The 11,261-nt window shown below is 40.0% G+C and overlaps 1 protein-coding gene and 1 long non-coding RNA gene across 2 annotated transcripts; both read left to right on the forward strand.

The window, feature by feature from the left end:
* Positions 1-457: 457 nt before the first annotated feature.
* LOC147334755 (toll-like receptor 13) lies at positions 458-9,651 on the forward strand. The gene is made up of 5 exons (XM_086285991.1): positions 458-537; positions 2,333-4,140; positions 8,710-8,827; positions 8,909-9,167; positions 9,287-9,651. The coding sequence occupies exons 1-4, from the start codon at positions 458-460 to the stop codon at positions 9,120-9,122; spliced, it is 2,220 nt and encodes a 739-aa protein (XP_086142117.1). The 3' UTR covers positions 9,123-9,167; positions 9,287-9,651.
* LOC147334756 (uncharacterized) lies at positions 4,455-7,731 on the forward strand. Its single transcript, XR_015126387.1, has 3 exons — positions 4,455-4,586; positions 5,712-5,846; positions 7,131-7,731. It is a non-coding gene; the product is annotated as an uncharacterized LOC147334756 (long non-coding RNA).
* Positions 9,652-11,261: the final 1,610 nt, after the last annotated feature.

The following is an 11,261-nucleotide window of genomic DNA, read 5'->3' on the forward strand; positions in this document are numbered from 1 at the left end:
CAGACCACACCCTTATCACCTTCTTTGTGGGGGGGGGGGGGGGGGGGGGGGACGTTCCTCTTCACCATAGGAATGTAGGTTGGGTGGAGAGGGACCAGGTTGTGGTCTGAGTGGCCAAGCGGGGGGAGGGGTGATGCACTGTAAGCCTGCTTTGTGTTGGCAAACAATAGATCCATCTCATACTTCCTGTTTTGAGGTCCTGTATTAAATGCACACACATATACACACGCCTCTAACTGACCATCCTCTCTAATTGATTTGAGAAGACGAAAGTTGTTATTGGGAAATATCGTGTCAAAATGCTCCCCAACTGCTGATATATTTCACCTTTTTGGTAGTTCCATAATGTTCTTCTTGCAAGCTTGTGATGATCATGAAAATCACATCAGATTAACTACACACATACATACAAATCCCTGCATCTTTTCAGCAACTAGAGTCACATAATGAGGCAGTGATGTCGTTTCAGAGAAATTACACCTTGTTTATCTTTGGTTGTGAAGGACGATACGTGTATGTGGCGATCGTGGCTCAAGAGTTGGTAGTTCGCCTTGTAATCGAAAGGTTGCCGGTTTGAGCCCCGGCTTGGACAGTCTCGGTCATTGTGTCACTGGGCAAGACACTTCACCTGTTGCCTACTGGTGGTGGTCAGAGGGCCCAGTGGTGCCAGTGTCTGGCAGCCTCGCCTCTGTCAGTGCGCCCCAAGGCAGCTGTGGCTACAATGTAGCTTGCCATCACCAGTGTGTGAATGGGTGGATGACTGGTTGTGTAAAGCGCTTTGGGGTCCTTAGGGACTAGAAAAGCGCTATGAAGGCTGCTTCTAACAGCTTGGACGAGTTTACGGACACCGTCACCTCCTATATCCACTTCTGTGAGGACAGCATTGTGCCATCACGCACCAGGGTGAGTTATAACAATGACAAACCCTGGTTTACTCCTAAACTCAAAAAGCTGTGGCTGGAAAAGAGAAAGGCGTTCAGAAGCGGAGACAGGGACTGCTACAGAGAGGCCAAGTTCACTAAAGAAGTGGACATTGCTAAACATCAGCACTCTGAGAAGATGCAGCAGCAGATCTCAGAGAATGACTCGGCCTCTGTGTGGAAAGGTTTTAGGAATATCACCAACTACAAGCCTAAAACCCCCCACTCCACTGATGACTTGCTCTTGGCCAACACCCTTAACGACTTCTACTGCCGTTTTGACGAGCCATCAGGCAGCCTTCACACCTCCAACGGCCCCAACAATAGAGGCACTTTGGACACTAATTCCCCCACCTCTCCCCCCTCCATAGAGCCATCACCACCTTCAAACTGTTCACCTACAACACCCCCCTCCTCACCCCACACAAAAGAGGATTTCACACCACCTCCTCCCACCACAACTCTTCATATTCATGAAGCAGATGTGAGGAAGCAGTTTAAGAACCTGAATGCTCGGAAAGCTCCCGGCCCAGACGGCGTGTCTCCTGCCACCCTCAGACACTGTGCAAACGAGCTGGCCCCAGTGTTTTCTGGCATTTTCAACTCCTCACTGCAGGCATGTCATGTGCCTGCCTGCTTCAAGTCCTGTACCATAATCCCTGTCCCCAAGAAACCTAGGATCACTGGACTAAATGACTACAGACCCGTGGCTCTGACATCTGTGGTCATGAAGTCTTTTGAGCGCCTAGTTCTCTCCCATCTCAGGACCAACAGCCAACAGGTCTGTAGACGACGCCATCAACATGGCCCTACACTTCATCCTGCAGCATCTGGACTCCCCAGGAACCTACGCCAGGATCCTGTTTGTGGACTTCAGCTCTGCCTTCAACACCATCCTTCCAGACCATCTCCGAGACAAGCTTTCCCAGATGAATGTGCCTGATCCCATCTGCCGGTGGATCACTGACTTCCTGACGGACAGGAAGCAGCATGTGAGGCTGGGAAAGAATGTCTCGGACTCCCGGACCATCAGCACCGGCTCCCCTCAGGGCTGTGTTCTTTCTCCTCTGCTCTTCTCCATGTACACCAACTGCTGCACCTCCACCCACCAGTCTGTCAAGCTAATCAAGTTTGCAGATGACACCACCGTTATTGGGCTCATCTCTGACGGGGATGAGTCTGCCTACAGGAGGGAGGTTGAACATCTGGTGTCCTGGTGCAGCCACAACAACCTGGTGCTGAATGCCCAGAAGACAGTGGAGATTATTGTGGACTTCAGGAAGCACACAGCCCCACTCCCCCCCATCATCCTGACTGACACCCCCATCACCTCTGTGGACTCATTCCGCTTCCTGGGTACCACCATCACCCAGGACCTGAAGTGGGAGCCCACCATCACCTCCGTCATCAAGAAAGCCCAGCAGAGGATGTACTCATCTGCAGTCTCTGGACTTGCGAGGCTGGTCCAAGGACATCGAGTGGGAAGTGTCAAACAAGACCTTTTTGAGGAGCCTAACGAGACTGCACATGAGTGAAACTTCTCTTAGCTTTGATGTGTACAGAGCGATTCTGCAGACTGCTTACTCTCTTCAAGAGTTTCAGATGGATAACATACAAAAGTGGATAGATGATGGTCTCATTGACGTTGCCTGCCAAATTCCTTCTCTAAGAACAGTTGATGTGAGAAATAGTGAAATTCACACCATAAAAGAGCACATGCTGCAGTCTTGCTCTAACCTTATTGAGCTCAACTTATCATTTAACAATATAAAAAGCATGGCTGATAATGCACTCCCGTCAATGACACAGCTCAGAAGCCTGATATTACAAAATAATGAACTGTCCGAACTGCCAGTGGCCGTCCAAGGACTCACCACATTGGAAGTCTATGACCTTAGTTCCAATGACATCAGTGAACTTTACTGTCCTTACTTCTGGAATTTAACAAGCCTAACAATACTCGATCTGAGCCACAATCAAATATCCTATATCTTTGACTGTGTTTTTCAAAATTTAAACAATTTGAAAATCCTAAATCTTGAAAACAACAAGATTGTGTCATTTATAGATACATTCAAAGATAAATTACAGACATTGGAGTTTTTAAATTTGAGAAATATTGATATCATGAATTTCATTCATGGAGATTTTCATAGTCTGTCTTCCCTTCAATACTTGTATATAGACTTAGACAAGTGTGACAGTGTTGATGAAGGAGGGTTCGAAGGACTTGATAACCTCCAGATTCTTTATCTGTTAGGTGATAATTATTTTTACGACCATTTCAGTGGACTGTCAAACTTAAGCACTCTGATCTTAAATGTTGTTGAAAGCCGAACCCACAACAGCTCTGAACAAAGGGATAGGCCTTTCTCAAATTTACAAAGATTGAAGAAGCTTCATATCAAGGTTCATAGAGGATATTACGATATTTCAAAAGATGTTCTCAGTGGTCTGACTTCTTTAGAGTACTTAATAACAGAGGCATATTTCATGGGATCTTTGTACCCAGACACATTTAAATACACACCGCAACAGAAACATCTGAGGATATCTTACAGCGAGCTTTCAGTTTTAACATCTGACGTGTTCTTGCCAATTCCAAACCTGATAATACTCGACCTCTCCAACAATAAACTCAGGTCTTTGGATTTTCTAGCAGAGGCCAAACTGTCGGCACTCAGGTGGCTAAACGTCAGTGACAATGAATTGTTTGTAATCAGTGAAACAGTTATCCAATCCCTTCCAGGCTTGACATATCTGGATCTATCTGCTAACCTTTTAACATGTGAATGTTCTAATTACGGTCTTATCCAGTGGATTCAAGGCAGCAAACAGACACAGGTTGTTAATGCACATCAGTACACTTGTGCGTTTCCTGTCAGCCAACGGGGAAAAAAATTCCTTGACTTTGGTTTTGACTCCTGTCGGATAGATGCTGCATTGCTCTGCTTCCTCTTTAGCTCTAGTCTAGTTATGCTTACTCTCCTTGCATCCTTCATCTATCACTTCCTGAGGTCACACCTCACCTATGCCTATTACCTCTTCCTGGCCTTTCTCTATGATAATAAGAGGAGGAAGAAAGGTATTCCTCACAGCTACGATGCCTTTGTCTCCTACAATGTTCATGATGAAGCTTGGGTCTGTGGAGAGTTGCTTCCAGAGCTGGAGGGTCAACAGGGCTGGAAACTCTGTCTGCACCACAGAGACTTTGAACCAGGTATATATGATTATCATTAGCCTCTTTTTTTCTATTTTTCTATTTTTAGATCAATATTTAATGGAGCTACCACACAAACTCTGTCTCATCTTTCCTTTAAACACTATTGTTGCCACTCTAAACTTGTAATGACAAAGATCAGGGTTTCACACCACCGTTTTTTGTTTTGTTTTGTTCAAAATTTTACTACACTACGTTTACGCAAACACAAATGGTTGATATGATGTCAAACAAGAATGCCAATCACACATGCACTGTAAAAAAAATCCGTAAAAATTAGTCATTTACAGGTATTTTTCTGTATTTCTCAAATACTGCAATGCATTGTGGGAAAAAGAACCTGAAAAGGAGGGAAAAGTAAGCGCAAGAGCAGCCATTAGGCTTCTTTCAGGCTTCATCTGGATTTTGGATTCTGAAGTTGGAGAAACTGCCTTCAAATTTCTGTGGTAAGTATTAAAACTCATGTTTCGTTTTATTAAAATAATGTTTTTCAAAAGACTCCGTGTTTTTATTTAGAAAGAATTGTTAATTTATTTGTTAACTGGTTTCGGCTGTCTCCAGACAAGTCAGGAATATTTTGCTGACTCATTTTTTAAAATAATTGTTATTTAGGTTTAACATGACTTAAGCTTTATTTTAATTAATGTTAAAATAATTTTTACTGTGATACCACCAGTTTTGCCCTTCAGTGGCTGAACCAGTTTTCATAAATATTATAGTTAGCTGTCTGTGTCTCTCAGGGTATTACACAGCTGTGACTGCTAACTAGCTAATTAGCGAAAGTCAGCGATGTGGCTAACTGGGAAAGTGAGAACTTCATGGTTCTAGAAATTATTCTAGGACTCTAATAAGTACTGTATCAATACCTGTGTTTTACAGTTGGCTCTACTGTACACTTTAAAGGGTTTCAGGCAAAGTTACACTAACCCTAGTTTAAGCCTCAGACCTTCCTGGCTGACGCTAGCAAATGCTAATGTTAGCCTCTGATTTGGGCTGCTAAAGTAAAGACTTTTAGCTAGCTGACCAGCATAGATTATTTCGGTGGTTAACAGACTGTAGTGGTAAAATTATTGAAAGTATAGTTTCACCTCAGCACATTTACAATTACAGTATGTCTATTTTGTAGCACATAGAAATGTTTAGTTAATATTTACAGACAGACACATTTTCCCTGTAACTGTGTTTTTACTCCAACATTTGTTGAAAATGTAATTTATGAAATGCTGAGCAGCATTTCTTGTATGTGGAATATTTTTGTCACCCCACTGTGCTAATGTGATTAAATACTAAAAATTATTACTAAAAAAATTCAATAATAAATCAATAATAACTATTTCTTGATTGAACTATAATGTAAGCGCAGTGCTGGTGTGCAGGGGCTCTATATGCCTTGTCTATATCAAGCTTTTAGCCAAATATAAGCAGAGATATTTGTATCTTTCTTAAAAATCCAGATCCTTACAGATTATTTGAGAAATGGATCAACAGCTATCACTACTTGAAGCACTTTAAGTCCTGCAGTGGAAAAATATCCCTTATTTCACCTTTGATCACACACTTTGGTTTTCCAGTGCAGAGCAATGGCCAAGAAAAGGAAAGACTTCCCCGAGTGAAAAAAAAGATGAAGATACAAGCTGGTGATGATCCAGAGCAGCTGGTCTCAGGAAATGAAGAAAATCCCTGATCACCTTCTCTACAAACACAAGGTGAGTTTAATGTTATGGTTGATTTAGTTTTTCAAGGTATGTATGTTACTTTAATTATAAACTGCTTTTGTTGCAACAGAATGGTGTTATGTGTATGCAACTCTACGTGAATTATAATCCTTTGTAGGGCTGCGTGATATGACCAAAGTCTCATATCCCAATATAAGACGTATCTCTCCTGATAACGATATATATCACAAAATAGTGCATTTTCTGTCAATTCTGTGATTCTCGGGCAACTCGACTTATGTGAAATGTTTTCAGTTGGGCGTCGTGTACCTGGAGTCGAGTGTTTTGACCAATGCATGAAACTATACATTTTTAGACATGAGTTTAAATGGCCGCCATTTTCTTTCTGAGTATTTATTAGACGGCGTGCTGCAAGGAAAAGCCTGTTCTAACGTTTGAGTCTAAGGATTATTTTGAGCACCTGACGACTCTTTTTTGCTTTTCATTCGTAAACTCTCTCGAAACTCTTTCATGTGATTCTTGTGTAGGTGGTTAAAGAGGTTTGTCGTGTTCGAGTGGTGGTGGGGACCAGTTTGTGGCATAATTTGCATAGTACAGTTTTCTGGGGCGTGTCAGACTTTTCATAACCAAACCATGTCCATGCTACAGAGGTAGCCCCTCATTTAACAATAAGGTCCTCGATTTCTTTTGACTGGTCCTTCTGGTTCTGCCTCATCCTTGCTGGCCATGCTGGTATTCTCTGTGCCTTCATCTGCGTGGTGACTTTAAGCGCCATTTATAGTTACTTGATGTTTTTATTTGAGGTCATTTGTTTGATGCATATTCTGAAATTTTATGTTTGAGAATAATGTATATCATTTCAGTTTAGTTTGAAAAGTCTCAACAGAAACTTGAGCTTTATTGTGAAAGGTTTATGTGGAAAATAAACAAGCGGACGGCGGAGCCACACGATGGTTTTATCCTCATTTGTTGGTAACGAAAGTACGCGTAAAAACAGTCACTTGTCCGTCCATAGTGTGGTTATTTTAAGTATAAGAGAAGGAGAGAACTTTAAGAAATAATATAGCAACTACAGTGACCATCAAAACCATGAAAAAAATATTGCCGTAAACAGTTTATTTTGCAACACCACAAAACAAAGAATAGTGTATAATATGAAACGATAGACATTTTTATATCGTAATCTGATATATATCGTCATATCGCACAGCCCTAATCCTTTTTTTGTTTATGTTGTTTATGCTCTAGGTAAAAAAAATTTATAAAAATACAAACTTTTTAAAAATGTCTTGTTGTTTCTCTTTTTTTCCTCAGAATAAATTGCGACTAGTCTCAATGGCTGACACGGAGGAGCAACACAGCGACACGTTAACTCCGACTGCTGCAGTTCCTGTATGAACTGAGCAACTCTTAAAATCCAAGGAAAAGCTGAGTGTATTTTACTTAAAGCTCAGATGGACCTTGATGTACTAACATGCAGGCTGCATTCAGGACTTTGTCACACTGTTATATGAAGAGCGGTAACAAGACTTTGTAGTAATTTGTCTTACTATTGTCTTATTTGTTGTGATTTAGGGTCTGTGCGCACAAGCAGAGGTTTTTGTTTGTAACTGTAACCTCGTTTTCAGAGCCTTGTCTAACATTTAATGGTCATGAAATATGTCAGACTTTTTCCTCTACTTAACCAGCTTAGAGAATTTGAACACCGTGGAGAAAAAGGTGTGCATTAAGGATTTTGAACTATGATGTTTAAGTGTTGTCACTGCTGAGGATTCGTGGACACAGATCCTTATTCACTATGCTGCTGTTTACAGTTTAACTTTTCATCAGAACAAGCACTTCTAATTATACTTTGCTCCTCACTGACAAAACAAGTCCCGTAAATACACTTTTATCTTTAAGTTTGGGACAGTAATCTGTCTTAATTTATTATGTGTTTGAGTTAAGGAGAATAAAAGAATATTTAACATTAATTGTACCAATGTTGTTGTGTACGAAGCACAAATTAATTTAAGTTTTAATTTATGAATTTTTGAGTACATGGTGTACTAGGTTGTAATTGCATAGAAATGTACGTTTAAGGATATAAAGAACTATATTTAATGAGTTACAGTGAAAAGAAGTGCTTGGAAATAGTAATATAAACAGAAATTTCAATTTTTCTATTAACGGAAAATATCAGTTAATGATACAGAAAATATACTGTGAATAAACGGAATTTTCTGTTTTGTAGCTGAAGGAAATGTCCGTAAATAGTACAGAGAGTATACTGTAAATCTACAGAATTTTCCGTTTTATCATTTACAGAAAGGTCTGTCAAACCTCCGTAAAAAAACGGAAAATGTACTGGCAGAAAATTACCAGGACATTTTCTGTTTTTCTACGGAATATTTTTTTACAGTGTGACCCACAAAACAAAGTTTGAATGCTAGACTGACTATCTGGACAAGAGCTACAAATTGATCTTTAAACCTCTAAAATTAAACTTTAGATGTGCTGCTCAACTGTCAAAGCATCCTACATGTAGGAAAAGGAAATCATGAAGTTGTGTTTTGCATAAAAGAAAATAGAAAGACAGCTGTTTTTGTACTCCCGATGTTTTTGTAAGCCTTGGATTCCAGAAACTATAAAAATTAAAGTTAAGACCAACACCAGTTATTACTCGAGAAGCTTATTGAATTGTTCTTTGTTCTCCAAAGGCTGTGACTGGAATTTAGACACTACTGTAGATCCTGCTATTCTCAAAAGTGAGAATGTTTTAACTTATAGAAAAGGCTACACATTATGTTATTCACCAGAGCTGTTTTAACTAGAAAATGTTAAAACTTGAAAAATGCTGACATGTTTGATGTGTGAGATTTTTGTTTAATGTCTCAGATTTCTGTTTTTACAGGTAAGCCCATTGTAGAAAACATTACAGAGGCCATCTATAACAGCAGAAAGACTATCTGTGTGATCAGCCCAAATTACCTGCAGAGTGAGTGGTGCTCCAAAGAAATCCAGATGGCCAGGTATGGTTACCAACTCTTTGTCCTTACATGTAATGACATCGCCAGCTTCTACACTGATTAATCTGCGTGTGATCTCTTTAGCTACCGTCTGTTCGATGAGCACAAGGATGTGCTGATCATGGTGTTTCTGGAGGACATACCAGCCAACCAGCTGTCTCCGTACTACCAAATAAGGAGTCTGGTGAAGAGGAGCTCTTACTTGAGCTGGCCACAGGCTGGTCAACACACTGGAGTCTTCTGGCAGAAAATACGACAAGCTCTCGAGAGAGAAGAAAACCCCGCTGAGCACACGTGACTCCGCACTGGACAGCCCATAGTCATCCACTGAAGTTTACCTGAGGTGGAAAAATCATTGTTTGTTTGTAAAAAGCATATATAGTTATTGCAAATGAGAATAAATCAGGGTATGCTTTACAGTGAGACTGACAAGTTGCTCTTCTTATCCTTTTGTATTCGAAGGAGCTTGGGAAAGAAAGCGTCTGGACTTCAAGTTGCTTGAAGATGTTTCACCTCTCATCTGAGAAGCTTCTTAAGTTCTAGGGTCAAATGGTGGAGAGTCACAGATTTAAGCCCTGTGGGAGTGTCCCTCCGAGAGGGGCAATGGACCCTCTAATGATCCTCTACCTAATCACACAAGCCAAGGTGTGAAAATGGGTGTAGGTCACAATCAGCCAAGGTTTTGGGTGAGCTCATTGTGAAACCTAGCCCCACCCTATCATGTGATTTGCTGAGGTCAGATGGCCCAGGATATCCTTTGGTATCCATGTCAGATTCACCCCCTTACGTTCAAAATACCAAAATGAAGATTGCAGACATGCTCAACTTGAGGCTTCATAATGGGACTTCTCCAGCTGGTGGATAATGCTGTGGTGGCTCCATCCATCTTTCATATACAGTTTATGTAAAGAACAAGCATAGTTGTGTTTAGAGGTGCAAATATAAATATAAAAATGGGGTTAGGGTTGTACATATTTTTTATATTGTTATATTTAACTACTAATCAATAAGTCCTAATAATGGAACATATCAATCGACTGTCATTTTTAAACCATTAGGATTATGGGCTTTGTGACAGTTGGAGTTTAAACCACCCTGATGATCAAGAATTCACTTACTTTTCCAAGTCCATCATTCATCATTGAGAATATATTTATTCCCCCAGCTAGTAATTCCCGTCATCCAAAGCGATCATAAACCTGTCTCTTTGAAACTCAATAAAAAATGGCAACAAAAATCGACCACCTGATGGTGCTTGAACACATCTTTGCTAAAAAAGTAGGACTTAATAATATTTTAAAGAGAATGGACATCCTTTTTGGATATAAATGATTCTCCCAACATTTATTAACTTTATTATAGGAAACTGGCATAGCTGTTTTAAGGGGCAGGATTATCTCATACTCATCCTATAAAAAGGACAAAGACACAATTTGGAAGAAAAAATTAAAATGTTGAAAAGAAATTGGACAACCAACCCTTCTGAAAAGCTAGTGTGTGATTTAAGAAAACACAGACTTGATTTAAATGTTTTGTTAAATGCAAAATCACAGTTTCTTATACAGCGGTTGACACATGAGAAATCTAAATACAATAATAAATAAATCAGATAAATATATGGCAAACCTACTTAAGCAAAATAAAAAAAACAAGTACAGTTATCAAAGACTCAGCAGGGAAACCTTTTCATTATCTTCCAGATATAAATAATGTTGTTAGGGCGTTTTACATGCATCTATACACTTCTGACCATGACCCAAATATGGAAAACATTCACAAATTTCTGAGTGCTATAGATCTGTCTATTTTAACACAAGATCAAGGTACGATGTTGGATAAACTATAGCTCTAGAAGAACTATTCTTAATCAAATACTCTGTAACAAGGCATCTAGCCCAGATGGCGTCCCTGCTGAGTTCTACGAACATTTATGGCCAACCCTGTCCTCGCTATTCATAAGAATGGTTGAAGAATTTGTGATTAGGTCTAGAATTTCTCCTACCATGAAAACTGCAATGATTAACCTGTTGTTAAAACCAGATAAAGATCCCACGCAGGCAATTAGTTATGGAGCACTTGTTCTGGTAAATACAGACATTAAAATTATAAGCAAAGTCCTTGCATCACACTTAGAAAAAGTAATTCACTACAGTTTTATATGGTTGATAATCGCCCCCAGATGCAGGAAATGGTCCCCTTTACTCTGGGGTAGAGACAAGCAGACCACCCCCCAGTCCTACAGCAGTATGGACCTCAGTCCCCGGTGTAGTATTTTGTATTGTATTAATTGTAGACTGGGATTTCTAATCAATTTCAAGATTTTTTAAAAATATCTTAGAGCAGGAGTTGTTGTGCAAGCTGACTGATAGCGCCGTCTCACATTTGGCAATAGGAAGGGATATTGATTCATCTATTTTGGAGAGTGTTCTGTATATTT

The sequence above is a fragment of the Aulonocara sp. 'chitande type north' Nkhata Bay genome, linkage group LG3 (assembly GCF_057382095.1).
Source record: "Aulonocara sp. 'chitande type north' Nkhata Bay isolate Kocher_YH1m ecotype deep benthic linkage group LG3, A_spYH_male_GT1.1, whole genome shotgun sequence".
Classification (NCBI taxonomy): Eukaryota; Metazoa; Chordata; class Actinopteri; order Cichliformes; family Cichlidae; genus Aulonocara; species Aulonocara sp. 'chitande type north' Nkhata Bay.